The sequence below is a fragment of the Calonectris borealis genome, chromosome Z (genome assembly GCF_964195595.1).
Source record: "Calonectris borealis chromosome Z, bCalBor7.hap1.2, whole genome shotgun sequence".
NCBI classification, from domain to species: domain Eukaryota; kingdom Metazoa; phylum Chordata; class Aves; order Procellariiformes; family Procellariidae; genus Calonectris; species Calonectris borealis.
Window position 1 is genome coordinate 22,356,717 of NC_134352.1, and position 17,944 is coordinate 22,374,660.

At 41.0% G+C, this 17,944-nt stretch overlaps 1 protein-coding gene across 2 annotated transcripts in view; it reads right to left on the bottom strand.

Moving 5' to 3' along the window:
- Window positions 1-17,944, bottom strand: part of KCNN2 (potassium calcium-activated channel subfamily N member 2) — a 72,523-nt gene that overhangs the window by 10,744 nt on the left and 43,835 nt on the right. For both annotated transcript variants that reach the window (XM_075136680.1, XM_075136681.1), the window contains one exon: window positions 15,372-15,513. In XM_075136680.1, coding sequence (XP_074992781.1) covers window positions 15,372-15,513 — 142 coding nt within the window. The remainder of the gene's footprint in view (window positions 1-15,371; window positions 15,514-17,944) is intronic.

Here is a 17,944-nt window from a genome sequence, read left to right on the forward strand (position 1 = left end):
AGAAAATCCAGAAAAAATCTCTGAACCTAGCTTCCAAAATACAAATTCCATTAATAAACACACAGAGCCTGCAAAATAAATTCACTCATTGGATACCCTTATTCACATAGTGTCCTCAAAAAAAAGGAATCTGCTCTCTCTGCTTACTTATTGAGGCATGCAATAAATTTTGTGAAAGTCTCCAATTAATTAATTCTCCAATCCCCGGGTAGATTGTTTGAAGAAATCCATCTGCTCCCTCACAAACACCTAATTTTCTGCAATTAGTTCTCACCTATCAAAGCTTCTATCCCCAACAGACCTCAATATTCCCTTGAATGAGTCCTTTGTAATTTTGTTGCACTTCCTGCTTCTCTCCTGTCCTCGATACTAAGCTTTCTAGCTTTGCTGTTCCCTCTCCCTCTGTTCTCCAACCCTGTGTTCGATAGAAGTTCATCGAAATCTACTGGAAGTCTTGTTCTCTCCATGAGATGAGTCAAAATGGGGCTATAAATTCCTTTGCTTCTCCAGATCCCACTGAGAGTTAAAAAGGAAGAAGGCAGCCAGTGCAGCTTAAGGCTGAGCACTTCAGAAATACACCAAGCTTTCTGAGAAGAGGACTAGGCAGGAGATGCTCTACCACATGCCCTACCTCTCCAGAAAATAGACAGCTCTCCTTTGATCTTCTGCCTGTGAAGGAGGGCAGGAGGGAAGTGCTAATATGCAGAAGACTTCTCTGTGGACAAATAAATAAATAAATTACCCCATACAACAGCAAGAACATGAAAAGAAGACATCTTTTGGCCCAGTATGTCAGGATAACCAAGGCCAGATGTTAATTTAATGACATAACATGAGTTCTGCCTGCTTACAGCAAGAATGCTAAAATGGAATGAGACAGACACCACTGGCAAAGTGGCACAAAACAGCTGTTTATGCCAAGTTACCAGGGGAGAGAAATATTAGATCCCGCTTCCCAGCTACCCCAGAAAAGGCTAGAGGAATGGTGACAGGCAGAAGGAATTTGGTGAGAGCTGAAATTATTCCAGCCGTTGCTTTTTCAGAGTGGCACTGCAGTTATAAGGGCCAAACACTGTTAAAAACAGTAGCTTTATATCTCACATGAAAGACACTGCCTGCAGCAGCAGAATATTGTCATCGGCAAGCTACGACAACCAACTCTATGGTGTATAAGCACTGCTATCTTCCTTATCTCCAGGATGGAGAGGTATTATAGAATCATAGAATCATTAAGATTGGAAAAGACCTCTAAGATCATCGAGTCCAACCATCAACCCAACACCACCATGCCCACTACACCATGTCCCTGAGTGCCTCATCTACACGTCTTTTAAATACTTCCAGGGATGGTGACTCAACCACTTCCCTGGGCAGCCTCTTCCAAGGCCTGACCACTCTTTCAGTAAAGAAATTTCTCCTAATGTCCAGTCTAAACCTCCCTTGGCACAACTTGAGGCCATTTCTTCTCATCCTATCGCTAGTTACTTGGGAGAAGAGACCAACACCCACCTCGCTACAACCTCCTTTCAGGTAGTTGTAGAGCGCGATGAGGTCTCCCCTCAGCCTCCTCTTCTCCAGACTAAACAACCCCAGTTCCCTCAGCCGCTCCTCATAAGGCTTGTGCTCCAGGCCCTTCACCAGCTTCGTTGCCCTTCTCTGGACACGCTCCAGCACTTCAATGTCCTTCTTGTAGTGAGGGGCCCAGAACTGAACACAGTATTCGAGGTGCGGCCTCACCAGTGCCGAGTACAGGGGCACGATCACCTCCCTACTCCTGCTGGCCACACTATTTCTGATACAGGCCAGGATGCCGTTGGCCTTCTTGGCCACTTGGGCACACTGCCGGCTCGTGTTCAGCCGGCTGTCAACCAGCACCCCCAGGTCCTTTTCCTCTGGGTAGCTTTCCAGCCACTCTTCCCCAAGCCTGTACCGTTGCCTGGGGTTGTTGTGGCCGAAGTGCAGGACCCGGCACTTGGCCTTGTTGAACCTCATACAGTTGGCCTCGGCCCATCGATCCAGCCTGTCCAGGTCCCTCTGCAGAGCCTTCCTACCCTCGAGCAGATCAACACTCCCGCCCAACTTGGTGTCGTCTGCAAACGTACTGAGGGTGCACTCGATGCCCTCATCCAGATCATTGATAAAGATATTGAACAAGACCGGCCCCAAAACTGAGCCCTGGGGAACACCGCTCGTCACCGGCCGCCAACTGGATTTAACTCTGTTGACCACAACTCTCTGGGCTCGGCCATCCAGCCAGTTTTTCACCCAGCGAAGAGTGTACCTGTCTAAGCTGTGAGCCACCAGCTTCTCTAGGAGAATGCTGTGGGAGACAGGGTCAAAGGCTTTACTGAAGTCCAGGCAGACCACATCCACAGCCTTTCCCTCATCCACGAGGTGGGTCACCTGGTCATAGAAGGAGATCAGGTTGGTCAAGCAGGACCTGCCTTCCATGAACCCGTGCTGGCTGGGCCTGATCCCCTGGTTGTCCCGCACATGGCTTGTGAGCGCCCTCAAGACAAACCGCTCCATAATCTTCCCCGGCACCGAGGTCAGGCTGACCAGCCTGTAGTTCCCCGGATCCTCCTTCCGGCCCTTCTTGTAGATGGGCGTCACATTGGCAAGCCTCCAGTCATCCGGGACCTCCCCAGTTAACCAGGACTGCTGGTAAACGATGGAGCTCGGCAAGCTCCTCCGCCAGCTCCCTCAGTACCCTCAGATGGATCCCATCCGGCCCCATAGACTTGTGAGCGTCCAGGTGGCGTAGCAGGTCATTAACTGCTTCCTCTTGGATTATGGGGGGTTTATCCTGCTCGCCGTCCCTGTCTTCCAGCTCAGGGAGCTGAATACCCTGAGTATAACTGCTCTGACTATTAAAGACTGAGGCAAAGAAGGCATTAAGTACCTCAGCCTTATCCTCGGCTTTGGTGGCAACGTTCCCCCCCTGCACCCAATAAAGGATGAAGATTCTCCTTGGCTCTCTTTTTGTCATTAATACACGTGTAAAAACATTTTTTGTTGCCTCTCACGACAGTGGCCAGGTTGCGTTCTAGCTGGGCTTTTGCCTTTCTAGTTTCTACTCTGCACGACCTAATGAGATCCCTGTACTCTTCTTGAGTTGCCTGCCCCTTCTTCCACAAGTGATAAACTCTCCTTTTTTTCCTGAGTCCCAGCCAGAGCTCCCCGTTCAGCCAGGCCGGTCGTCTTCCCCGCCCGTTCTTCTTGCTGCACATGGGGACAGCCCACTCTTGCGCCTTTAAGACTTCCTTCTTGAAGAACGTCCAGCCTTCCTGGACCCCCTTGCCCTTCAGGACTGTCTCCCAAGGGACTCTCTCAGCCAGTGTCCTGAGCAGGCCAAAGTCCGCCCTCCGGAAGTCCACGGTAGCGGTTTTGCTGACCCCCCTCCTTACTTCACCAAGAATGGAGAAGTCTATCGTTTCATGGTCGCGAAGCCCAAGACGACCTCCGACCACCACATCTCCCACCAGTCCTTCTCTGTTTGTGAACAGCAGATCAAGCGAGGCACCTCCCCTGGTGGGCTCGCTTACCAGCTGCGTCAGGAAGTTATCCTCCACACACTCCAGGAACCTCCTCGACTGTTTCCTCTCTGTCGTGTTGTATTTCCAGCAGACATGTGGAAAGTTGAAGTCCCCCATGAGAACGAGGGCTAGCGACTGTGAGACTTCTGCGAGTCTCTGGTAGAATATTTCGTCTGCCTCCTCATCCTGGCTAGGTGGTCTATAACAGACTCCCAGCAGGATATCTGCCTTGTTGGCCTTCCCCCTCATCCTTACCCACAAGCACTCGACCTCGTCATCACTACCATTGAGCTCTAGACAGTCGAAGCACTCCCTAACATACAGGGCTACCCCACCGCCTCTCCTTCCTCGCCTGTCCCTTCTGAAGAGCTCATAGCCATCCATTCCAGATTCAGGTTACCCCTCTTGGTTTTGTGGGATAAGATGGGATCTCAGGATATCAAAATTAGCTCTTTTAGCATTTCTGCAAAAGAAGGAAGTATTATATTATCTGCATGTTTATGTTTCACAGTACATTAAAGGAAAACAAATTAGGCTCATTCTTTGAACAACTAATGGCTTACAGAAATAAGATTGAAATTCCACGTAAAGTACATGATGTTAATTAATATTTTATGTTACAGTGCTCTGCACTATTATATGGCTCCCCAAAAGATCTCAGCATGCTTAAAAATACTAATAAAGTGAGAATTATTCCAAATAGCAGAAATTAAATTGGGGCAATACAGTTACTTTAGAATAGTAGCATCGTAAGCATCATACTCTTCATGTTTTTGAATATCCTGATTCATATGAAAATCAGTAACATGAATTCAATGAATTCATGCTCATATGCTCAGGGTTTTTTCTAATATCAATACTACATAATGCAGCAGCTACTTTTTTATTAAAATGACTTAGGCTAAGTAAAAGCACAACGATAATTATTTCAACTGCAAGAAGGGCTCTTTTGAGAATAGGACTTCCAGTACGCCAAAATTTGAGGAAAAGGAGAATGAAAGAATGAATATTCATAACGTTCCCTCATCAGTCCACTGCAGCTTTAGCTAGAGATACATATATCTGAAAGCCACCAACTTCTACCCCATTGAACAGTCCATTCAGGGTGTGGCTAAAGTAAAAGATGTAAAAGCAAGTGTCAGATTTCAAAAAATTAAGAAGCATCAGTTTGTGCTAGCTAGTAAATGTTTATAACTATATACATCAGAACCAAAAGGTCTGACTTAAGACTATTTCACAAGAAAGGGAAAAAATGGCCAAAAAATTTAATTAATTCATACTGACTATTCAGATTTTCAGTGATTTCAGGCAAATTTGAAAAACAGACAATTTAGCTTTCACAGTTTCTCAAAATTGAAGAATTCTTTTTCTATGCAGGAAAGTTTTGTATGTGTTCACATTAAATGAAGCATTAAACAGTTACAAGCTGTGTTGACAATTTAGACACAGCTGTTAAAAAACCTGGGCACAAATTATGACAACACATACAGTGTAAGCAACTTGGGCAAGCCAAAGTTAAAGTTTGACTATATTGCTCATTTGCTCCATTTAATGGAAACAGGTAATAACAGAATTAACCATCCATTAATTTGATTTCTTTCAAGTACTCTATGATCAAGGGTTTGCCAGCAACTACCAGTTTTAAAAGCTGATCTACCTGATTTTTTCTATTTTCCAGAAAGCATGTACGGGCTGAACAAACTTATCTACTAAACCAGGAGAAGCCCTTAAAGATCACAGATTTAAAAACAGGCTTCTCTAAAATGACAAGACAAGGACTGCGCCGATGAGCTGAGCAATGCCTATTTTCTATTTGCAAGGATTTGAGGATGAAGCACATGAACCTCATCCTGAATGCACAATATTTCTCGCTTGATATGAAAGTGTGTGTATTAGTCTTCAGTAAAAGCAAGAAGTCTGAAAACAAACATATGACACATCCTCAGTCTTTCAGTTGGGCAAAGCAACAAACACTGGACTGCACACTGGCATCAGTTCTCTGATGGTGACGTAAAGCTTTTGTGAGCATTTGTGAGCAGTACAGTCTTGAAGCATAAGGTTTACAGCCATTTACACTGGACAGAACTCTCCTTGACTGTCAATCTGTTTAGGTGCTGTCCTGTATGAAAACATTCTGATGTATCTACAAACAACTTTAGGACATTCTTCATCTTCATTCTAAGCATGCTGCTCCTGTTCAGGACAAAGAACGATGCCTTAAGTTCAAATGCTCATGCAGGTAAGCAATAGTCCATGAAAGCCCTCCTTGGTACCCTCTTTGGTGCCTAGAATCCAACGTAAGTTGTCCTGATAGAAGTAAGTGTATGTGGGTATTTGACTCACATATATACTTAGGTACTTGTTAAACACTAGTAGGCTAATTATTTTCTCAGTTACACAAGCTTAAAGGATGACTGATGTTCCTTAGAAAAAGGAATGGAAGAACGGACTAAGTTGAGGGAAAAAATAAAATGTCAACAGGCATTGGCTTTTTGACATCAAGCCCAAGCTATTTGAAAACAGCAAGAGAAGAAAAGTGAAATTCATTGTATTCTAAGTTATACTTTAAATTTAGCAACTGAACAAAATGCTTAAACATGCCCTTCAGAGCAAAATAACTATTACTTAGTGTTATCTTTCACTGTACCCTTAGGCATCATAAACTGCAACTTTCCCTATCTGTCTACACAGTCTCTCCTCTTGGCACTTAGTTCTGAATTATTGCAAGCTTCCTTTCATCTGCTTTAACAAAACAAATTATCTCTTTCTTAGCCATATCAGAGATTGCTGCACTGGTTATTTTCTTTGCCTGTCATTTTTACTATGTTACTCTGCTCTGTGCCCATCTATTCCCTTCTCTATGGCATCACATATAGAACTTTTGCCACAGTTGCAATATGGTGTGACTCCAGGCTCTTCCCTCTCATCAGTATGGAAGCAATGGATATGAGATCTAATAAGCCCTTTCAGACAAAATCCTTTGCATCATCTCTTGACTTAGGAAAAGCTCCCTGGAAACATGTACAAATCTAATACATAGTTTTCTTTCAAATTCCTTCCCTTCTTTTTTAGGAGATTTCTTACTATAGAGCCTAGGAAAACCAGTGAAGGTACTTAAGATTCTGGTGTGCCAAGATCACTTGTTTTGATCCTATACAATGCCTCATTGTTCCCCACTTTTTGCTATATGGAGACGGTAAACTGTTTAGGAATTTGGACTATATATCTCTACTGTCTTTATATAGTATTGGTATCAATAGGATCAGGTCTTAAAATCTCGAAGTGCTAAAGGAATATAAATAACAATAAATAAAGACGGTAAGTCTGTATTAACCAATTACACCATAAATATCATAATACTAGACCCGACTTTGCCTTTTTTTCTCCTTCAGATCCTGCTGTGGTTTACCGAGATTATGTATCAATATACTTATTATATACTATACCATCTGAGATGCCTTTAGCAGTCTAATCACAGTCTTCTGTCCTTCTCTTTACTGACACAGCCCACCCTGAGCTTTCTGCTGCTATCATCAGAACCAGCAGACCAAAGCTGACTAACTTAAACTTACCACAGAGAATTTTACATTATAGTAAACTACCGCAGACATAGCCATGGTAGCTAGAGGGAGAAAGCTGGTGTTGCCCAAAGTATCTGATGAGGGTGAGGCTATGAAGTTTGGATCAAGACCTTGCCTTTCCTACCGCTCACAAGTGCTAAGGCTGGGGGTTCACACTGGTGCAATATGCAGTGATTGCAAAGCTGCAGGATTCAGGCTTCAATAAAGTCTAGTATTTACATCTAACATTCTGGTAAGGGCACAGTTTCAGTGATAACCAAAGAGAGGTGCTTGCAACTCTTCAACTACAGGGTTATCTAAGGCAAAGAATGGCTAGCACTGGCTGATAAGCTGCACTGAAAGCAGCATTTGGTCAGCAGAGAAACCCTGTACTCCTCCAAGTAGATGACTCTGGCATGTCCACTTTGTTCTTTCTTTGGTAAGGTTCCAAAATACCTTTACAAGACAACAATGAATTCAGCCATTTCTGCAACTGCCTGGAGGTCATATATATGCCTGGAGGATGCTATTGTTGAGAAAGAAAGCAACATATCTCAGCTGAAAGTCTCCTGGCAGCTTTAGTTTACTGGACTGGAAGTGAAGTGCAGTCTTTAGTGCTGTAGTTGTCACAAAAATGTCCTGCTATACTTGCCTGTAGCTGAAAGAAGGCAGTTGCCACATTTCTTGCTCATTTCCCTTGGGATCCACTGAGGGAGAGAGAAGGTCCGCTTTGCAGACATATGGTTCTGGTGGGAAATTTAGCTCTGCACCAGAAAAGGCACAACATTCCTCCTGCTGCTCTGCATAAAATGAAAATCCTGTAAGAATTTAAACAGGTACTCTGTTCATTTGGCTCTCCAGAAGTTGGACTTACAGGACCACCAGGGAAGCAGGGGGGGCGGAAATCTTGCTTGAAGTAAAAAAACTTCTCCAAAATAAGCAATGCAAAAGTTGAGGGAGGAATCCATCCACAAGACAGACAGGGGCTAGGGAAATGGCGTTGTATAAATGTGTTTTTGCATTTGTCATTGTCTACTGGGAGAAATGTGTAACCTTGCAACACTGAAACAAAATAGGATGAGTAATAGGACAACAACTATGCCATCCCAGCCAAAAAGGTGACCTAAAATAATTTTGCATTATTTATACTTTCATATATCCAATATTTGCCTGGCTAGTATTGTTTTCAGTGGAGTTTGTCTGCACCACAGCTAGAATTTTATTGCAACATTTAAACTTCTAATCTGTACAACAGCAGATGAGCAGATTCCTTTATTTCTAATTAGTCCATAAGGTTTTTAGCAATGTTGCAAAAATAAAAATTATGAAGAGCAATAAATGTCATATGCAAATATGAACTTGATTAAATACTCTTAGACACAGTAATGGGTAGTGGTAGCAGGGGTGAAGTAAATTCCTTTTCTTGAGTAATGCAAGCTGGGTACTGGGAAAGGCTTCTGAGACAGCACAGAAAATGATGATTTATAAAATGAACACAATCTCTCTTCTACAAGGGAACCTATAAATGATAGTAGTGTTAGCTCAGAGAAGCTCAAGAATTGAATGCACCTTGGTGGCTGGGCTCCTGGGAAACCTTCAATGGTCATAACAGTTGAAAAACCACTGGAGATCAAGACAGTTTCTGCCGACGGGCAAAAAAACCTTTTTGCTGAGCAAGGAGGTGAAATCTGATTTCACTAAGCAAGCAGGCTCAACAGCCTACAACACTGATGGGAAACATTACTTTAATAATTCAGGATGACAGCTACCAATGACGTTCTTGTCCAACGCCTGTACTGTAAATACAAAAGTTTCATGAGAATACCTGTAAAAATATATTAAAATTGCTGTATTAAATCTGAAGTTATTGAAACCAAATGAAACCAAACCAAATTACATTTTTTCAAAACAAAGCAGAAGTTTTACTGTAACAGTCGTCAGCTCCAGTCATATCTATGTAAACAAAGGTATCATGGGACAATTGCTGTTCATTCCAGCAGTAACTGACTGCCTTTGAACTTGCTGAAACGCATCCGTAACTCCTAGCTAGACCTAAGTGAGAAGCAGTTCCTCTGACCTCTGACACTTCAAAAACTTCCCTGCTCTACTGGTATGAACTGAAGACCTTCCGAGGGAGGATTTTTCCTTAATTTTTCTAATTCTAAAAGAGGGTTACACCTTCCAGGAGATTTTGTTTACTCAAATGGAGGTAGAGCCTCTGCCCTCCTCTGACATTTCAGATTACTGGCTTAACCACCACTTCTTCAGGGATCACTCTCCGGTGGCTTCTCAACTCGATTTTGATAATTTATTTTTCTTTGCTTCAGTTAGAAATTTCATCCCAACAAGCTATAGCCATAAAATAATCCCAAACTATGTTTGTTCCTTACAAAAGTTTCCATTTTGGCAATCTGGTGTGCTGGAACAACAACAGTAGAGGAGCTGAAGAATTTCTGAGCAGCCCAACTTTTAATAGCTTCAACCCTAATAATTCAAGCATCATTAACTGTCTTCTCCATATTACATTTCTGCTTGACACACTGTCCAGTTAGGTTGTATTACGTTAGAAGGAATAAATACAATCTGTTCTGAATCCTGACATCACTTACATTTATTATTGAATTCTCAGAACCAACTGAATTAAATTCTACCATAGATCTGAGATATGGACCCAAGATGCCACCAATTTGCATGAAAAGCTTTTCCTATTTTCCTGTACTTCAGGGAAGTAAAAACTGAGCTGTGTTCTAGATTTTTTAAATTCCTCTAGCAGGCTTCTCATCCACAAAACTATTCACCACATTGCTCTGACCTTTTACTACCAGCTACTAGAAATGATAAAAATATTATAGATTCTTGATCAATGTGCAAAGTGTTCTAGGTAAACCTTTAAATAGCAATACAATCTATTACTCTTTTACTGTTATTACAGAAAATTGAGTTGCTTCTATCAGTTCAACCATACCTATCTACCCACAAAGCAGCATATTAGTCTTAATCATACCTTTTCAGCTCTTTGAGTGTAATTCAAAATACATTTCTGTATTTCATAAACAATTTTGTGTTTCCGCAACTCATTACAGAATTAAACAATGTAAACAAAAGTTTTCATAAAAAATCCCACAATGTTTTAGGCATTATTATGACCTTTTTGTACATTATCCATAGAAAGTTCTGTAAAATAATTTTTATATTTCATTGCTGAAATCTGATGTTTACCTTCTTTTTCTCTTTTTCAGAAATCACCCCAGCAGATCTGCAGCCGATGTTAACTATGCAGTTAGAATCTACTTTTTTCTCTTTTTCTCTATTAGAATTTCAAAGATGTTACAGTTCAGATTTTCCTACCAACAAAAATCATGTAGTTAAAAACCATACTACTCTAGGTGCCATGTTCCTCTTGTAGATAGTTCTCTGTATTTGTTGGTAAGACCAGGCTGAGTCTAAGATAAAACTGTATGCACAAACACCACAATTTAACCTTAGATGAAGAGGCCCCTATTCTCAGAAACACCTCACCCTCGTCACTTTTTTCATGATGCATAGGAAAGGAATTGTGATTCTTTTGAACTAAATGCAGACTTTCACAAGGACATTAAAAGCTGCCGCATGAGAAACTTTAAAATCAGATCTGATCCATTTTTGATTCACAATTTAGAACTAGTAACCCTAAGGCCAGATTGTACACATATTGACTGCATTGTGACTACTCTAATAAGAATTTTTCACCTACATGAGTAGTGTTCAAATCCTGTAGTTAAAAGATGTTTCTTAAATTTTTTCCAGAAGAAACTTCTAATCCTGTCCACCTGTATGATGTAAATTCAAGAAAACTTTCCCAATTTATTTGGTTCTTTCATAGGCTTAAGGATCTCTTTGGAATTAATTTCAATAACAGAAGCGTTTAAGATGCACTTTCAGCATTAGGGAGGCAGACAGTCTGAAATAACACCTATTTCATTTAAAGCAATCTTCATCCAAGTTACAGCCAACCACCTTGTGCATCCTGTGACAGGACAATTGCAACTCATCCATTTTATTGCAGCAACATAGGTTTGACCTACTAGTTCTGCACGTCTGCTTCTAACTGTTGGCCATTGCTCTGCAGGAAGATTCTGCATCCTTAGCTTTGCATCATACAATAAATGCACTAGCTCATCACATAATGCTGGATGTAAAAGGAGAAGAGTCCTTCTCAAACCTTGCAACAGCACCTTCTATTTGGAGTCGGAATGGATTGTGATTATTTTATCTTGCATAGGTACAAAAGCTTACAAAGGTCTATAAAAATTATCCATCTCACAGTCAATAATTATGCACCTTCCCATATCTTCTCATACTTGCCCCCTTCTTTTACTTCTACCAATTTCTACTTCCCTTCTTTATGTTTTTGCTAACTTCATTATACTCCTCATAAAGCAAGGAAAATTTGGCAAACCACTCCAAGGCCCTAACTCCAAAAAGCCATTAAGGAGGTGGAAGTGCTGCCTGTATAAGCAGTTCCATCTAGCACCAGCATAAACAAAGTGCTCCACCTGTAGCTGAGCTCAGCCTGATGACCAGGATCTGAGAGATCTGCTTGGGTGTGCACTGACAACCACGGGTGGCATCTTCAGACAAAACTCTGACAAGCTGCATGGCATGGTGAAGATGCCATAGGTCTCCCCATCTCCTCTATATCCTGTTCTGATTAACAGTGACAGCACTCATATTTCTATCCATCCATCACGCTCCTGCAGACCTACCTAATGCATACAGAGGGCAGAGGACATATTTACTATCTGATTTATAGTCCACCTGGCCCATGGTCTGCTACTGCTGCCTCGTGAAATCTCACTGGAAAAACACTGATAGGTAATCAAGTTGAGGTACCCAGTTCAGTTTCACTTGCCTGTCTGTAAAGCATCTCTGCATTTACCCATGCCACCAACTCTGTATCACTCTCTGTCAGTATTTTCATTAAAGTTTCACATATCTAAGTGCTTTGCAAGATCAAAAAGTAAATTGTTCAATATGACAGTAAATATTTTTTCAGTAGTTGCATTCTTTGTTCACAGGTTTCTTTTTTTTTTTAATTTTTCTAATATATTAATCAGACTTCTTTGTTGGCTTACTCTTAACGATTCTCAAGGCTTTTTTCCTTTTCGTATAATCTGAATATGTGTAAAGATTTTCCAGCACTGTGCATCTGCAGAATTTAAAAGATGTCACTTGAACCAGTGCCTCAAGATAGCAGTAGCTGCAGTTTCAACAGCCAGCACAACTTGGTGCCATCAGCAGACTGCATAAAGTCTGCTTCCCAGGCTGGAGCGCAGCCTGAGCAGTCCAGTTTCCATTGCACAGAAAGCAATTCCTGAAGCAGAAGTGGGAGGACAGATGGGGCACCTGGGCTCTCCCTTCATTGCGGTCAAGACACCGAAGGAGCCCTCCATGGGCCACCAGTTTTGCAAAGCCAGTATTAACTCTTCAGTGCTCTGTGTAACCACTTTTGTATTCGCCAGTATTTCTATTTATTCTCTGTTCCATCCTTTTCAACAGGGACCTTATCCAAAAGCAAAAACTCAGTGGTATTTGGTATTGATCACACTAATTCAACAACATATTTGCCATTTCAGATGCTAGGGAATTACATTTTCCCTCTTAAAATCACACACAGGGTTTGATTTTATTCCTTACATTCATTCAACAATTATCCTGGTGTATCTTTTAATTAGACCATCAACCACTCCTATTGAAATAAAAATCAGTAAGTCTGTTCTTTTAGGATCTTATCTTTTCCACAACAAATATTAGTTAGTTACTGTACAAGTTTCAGAAGAGTAGCTGGTTTTAAAGAATTATATTGAAGACCTGTAAGTTTTTCTGTATTGCTGTTTAGGCTGGAAGATAGTTCATTATTATGTTCACTGTTTCATACTTCATATCTTTCAGATCCCTTATTTAAAAAAAAAAAAAAGAAAAAAAAGAGTAATTTCAACATCTGACTTTCTCCCATTGCTCCATAATTTTTTCCTCAAAGATGACGTTTGCCAAAGCCATATTGTGGATGTCTTTAAAAATGTAATTAGGGGTCAGGTTTTCGGTATTGTTTTACCTACACACTAGCTACCTGGCTTGTTTTTTGGTTAAGAATGCTTTCTGTCTCTGGAGGTATTTATCCCAAACTCATTACTATGAGATTCTGATTGGAACTTTTATGCTTCCAAAGCAGCTGCAGAATTTTTAATCATAAAAAACAACCAAAGACATGAAGGTGAGCATCATCCATACATTTTACAAGTCTAATTTTCAACGGAATCTTGTTTCAGTTGTGAAAAAGAAATGCCATGTGTGCAAATGGTACATATTAATCAGTACTTTAGTTTTTCATCAAAGCAATGGAAGCAACCGCCATAAATAATTTTACATCTGAATCCAAATGGTGCTGTCATAAGCAAAATGACAAATATATCTTCTAATTTCAGCTTCTGTGTGGTTCATTCACAGGCGTATAGAATAACATTTGCAATAATCTGGAGTCTCTTTTTCTGATTTTATTTTTACCTTGTTTTCATCATAATAAAATAGTAAGTCTACCCAGCTATTCAAAATAACAATCCAGATGCTGCTATCATTTGCATTGGCATAAGTGCAATAGCAGTGTGAAACCTATAGATGATTAGTATCAATACCACTATTCTCATTGCACTTCTGCAGGGCTTTGAATGTCCTAGGTTTCTGTTACAGTAAGTTTTTTTCATAATGAAATGCCGAAAAGTGCTGAACAATTTGAGTGAACAAAATGATCTGATACCTGCATTTTCAAGTATTTGCTTCTTATTTCTGAACAGTGCCTGGGGAAGAAGGAAAGCTTTATAAGGGTTCTGTCCCCATTCTGCACATCCCCGTGGCAATATATACTACTTGTCCTCCTTTTTTCCTAATGAACTTAGGACCACGTTTTATTCTCTCTGGCAACAAAATCCAGCTCAGAAAGAGAAGCAAAGGCAAATACCCCAGAAGATGGCAGATTTGAGCTTAGCCAACAGCCTTTAAAAAAGCCCTCTGAGTCATTCCTCTGCTTTCAGCCTGTACCTTCCAACTCTATTGCAAACTCTGTGTTTGAGGAGACACGCATTTGCCATCATCGGCAAAATGTACTGGAAGTCTTTCTCAATAAAGGTCAATGACCTGAAACCTGTCAGATGTTTTTTAAAAAAAAAAAAAAGGCATTTGGAAAATATTTTTAAACATTACAAAAATGCATTGATCTATTTTACTCTTTGAACACAAAATACACTCTTATAAACGAAAATTTTACCAAAAAAAACCTGTTCAAAAGGGGCAACTATTTGACACCATTTGTTTCCAGTCATAATCCCACTATACCTGTTTTAACAGAAAGTAGATATTGGAGCTGCATTACTTATGATCAATGGCAAAAATTCAGAAACAAGTAAAACAAGTATATATCTTACTGTTATATACAGTATATATGATGCTCATTCTGCCCTTCTCATTCACAGGGACATTTACATAGGAGTTGACATAAATAAAAGTGGCAGAGTCCACAGCTTTTTTACTTCTAATTTACTGCAGATATGCGTAAATTTCCCAGACATTATAATATATTGCCTTACTCCCTGCCTGAGACCAAATGGTGCAATACAGAAAAATTAAAACCAGACATTAACTACAGTTAATAAATATATACTGAATATGCATGGACTAACAATTGCTGCATTGTATCAATGGTAACAAAAACTCTTACAGTGAAAATTACACTACATAAATCCACGTAAAGCAATGGAATGCTATGGATCGTAGTTATTAGACTTATAAGAAGTAATATAGAAAACTATGCTCAAGGAAAATGCTTTAGGAGATTAGCCACCATGACATTTCTTTGTTTTTGAGTAATTTAATTTTAAGAAACAAAAGTCACAACTGTAGCTTCATTATTAGTGATGGTCCAATTACACCTGTCCAAAGATAATCGAGATGATATGATACCTTAACATTTAATGAAAGACTCTATTGAGATTTTGAAGCGGCGAATTATATCGGGGTGGAATTTGTTTCTCTGTATTTCATTACACAGCTGCTAAATTTTACCTAAAGAAGAAGAAAACCCTCCATTCCGTTACCAGGAATGAAACACCATGGGAATGGTGCGAGTACGTATATATACCCTACAAGCCAGCAAACAAATATTTCTTTATGACTACCACAAGTCTTGGGATTAATTGCAGCAAACTTAATCTCATATCCAATGAATAAATTCAGAAACACTCACCATGATTCCAGTGAGTAAACAGACTCCTTTCCCACAGTATGTATTAGGTACCATGTCACCATATCCAATGGATAGAAAAGTTATTGAAATCAACCACATTGCTCCAAGGAAGTTGCTAGTAACATCCTGTTGATCATGGTACCTGAAAAGAAAAAGAAAACAATTTCTTTATCATGAAAACTTTTGTTAAACTTTTGTGTTGTCAGAAAGAAATTTCATTAACTGGTCATACAACCAGTCTTGTATTCTACAGTTATTTCCTTTTTAAAAGCAGCTATAAGGAATTAAATAAAACTCAAAGACAATGACACCAGCAGTAAAGAAACAGAAGGTACAACAATAGCACCAGTAGTAGAGATACTCAGGATGGTTTATAATTCAGTATTCTGTTACTATTATTAAAATAACAGAATCCTCTTGTTTTTTAATAGAATCTCTTCATCAGGGGTGCAAGTCCTGCTAATCCTCTGCAGCAGCATAAGACACCAGTCTAGTATAGTTGCTGCAGTCTGAGGCAAATATGAAAGTCAGAAAAGGATGTGTGAGCAAACAGATAGCAGAGCACATCTCCATCTCCTTGGCCTAAATATAAGTCTGTGATCAGAAATCTAATCATGAACTATCATGTAAACGCTGACTTCGACAACCTAAGATCTTCCCTCTCCTTCGATATGTTCAAGATAAACAGAAAAGTATGTAATTGTATTTCTCATCATCAAAAGATAGAATAGAATAGTCTATTTCAGTTGGAAGGGACCTACAGTGATCATCTAGTCCAACTGCCTGACCTCTTCAGGGCTCACCAGAAGTTAAATCAAATTACGAGGGGCGTTGTCCAAATGCCTCTGAAACACTGACAGGCATGGGGCATTGACCACCTCTCTAGGAAGCCTGTTCCAGTGTTTGACCACCCTCTTGGTAAAGAAATGCTTCCTAATGTCCAGTCTGAACCTCCCCTGGTGCAGCTTTGAACCATTCCTATGCGTCCTGTCACTGGATCCCAGGGAGAAGAGCTCAGCACCTCCCTCTGCACTTACCCTCCCCAGGAAGCTGTAGAGAGCAATGAGGTCACCCCACAGCCTCCTCTTCTCCAAACTAGACAAACCCACAGTCCTCAGCCGCTCCGCACAGGACATGCCTTCCAGCCCTTCCGCCAGCTTTGTTGCCCTGCTCTGGACGCATTCAAGGACCTTCACATCCTTCTTAAATTGTGGGGCCCAGAACTGCACACAGTGCTCGAGGTGAGGCCGCACCAACACTGAATACAGCGGGACAATCACCTCTTTTGACCGGCTGGCTGTGCTGTGTTTGGTGCACCCCAGGATGGGGTTTGCCCTCTGGGCTGCCAGGGCACACTGCTGACTCATGTTGAGCCTGCTGTCAGCCAGCACCCCCAGATCCCTTTCTGCAGGGCTGCTCTCCAGCCACTCCTCTCCCAGCTTACACTTTTTGTCCAGTGTTACTCCGTCCTAGGTGCAGAATCTGGCATTTTGATGTGTTAAATTTCATCCCATTAATCATTGCCCAACGCTCCAATCTATCTAGATCCCTCTGCAAGGCTTCCTGTCCCTCAAGAGAGTCAACAGCACCTCCCAGTTTGGTGTCGTCAGCAAACTTGCTAATGGTGCTTTCAACTCCTGCATCCAGATCAATGACAAATATATTGAACAGAACTGGCCCTAAAATTGAGCCCTGAGGAACACTGCTGGTGACCGGTCACCAGCCAGATGTAGCCCCATTCACTACAAGCCTTTGAGCTCTGCCCTTCAGGCAATTCTTCACCCAGCGCATCTTCACCCAGTTCATCCCACAGTTGGACAACTTGTCCAGAAGGATGCTGTGAGGGACAGTATCAAAAACCTTACTAAAGAAAAACTACATCCACCGCCTTCCCTTCATCCACTGGGCGGGAGATCTTTACCTTAAATACGGCAAAACTTCCCTTTTTGTTTTGTCAGCTATTAAGTGTAATTTCCTGATGTGCCATTTGTTGTCTTAGTTTTAATATTCTAGTGGAATATGTTCATTTTCTCCTTCAAAGAAAACAAGTTCAGATGAATAATCTAGTCTTCACATGACATACACACCTAATCAACTGTGAAGCCATGACATGTTTTAGGGCTAAAATCTGTTGTCACCACTCACTCTGTGGGGGAAAAATAGCCTAACGCAGGTGGAATTTTGCTCCCTGGAAAGCGTAGCTCTGCAACAGAGACTACGTGTGGCAGCCACTGCAGCCTCAAGGTTGCAATAAGCCCTGCAGCTGCTGTGAAGCCTCAGGTTAGCTACCTATGCTGTTTGATCCTCAAGGGTATTATTTTAACCAGTTCCTAAATCCGTGTCTCACAATGGGTCACAAAGGGCCATTAGGGAATTAGTTCACAAATCCGTAACCAACCTGCTTTCCACAACTGAAATAATTGCTTCAGTTTTCTTCCTTTCCGGACCGCTGTCTCCATGACTGAGCAGGAACGCAGCATGAGCACAAAGACACTCTCAGGAAATTATCTATTCTCTCACTTGCAAGATATTAACTATAAATATCTGCAAAATGCCTTCTTCAAAGTCCCACC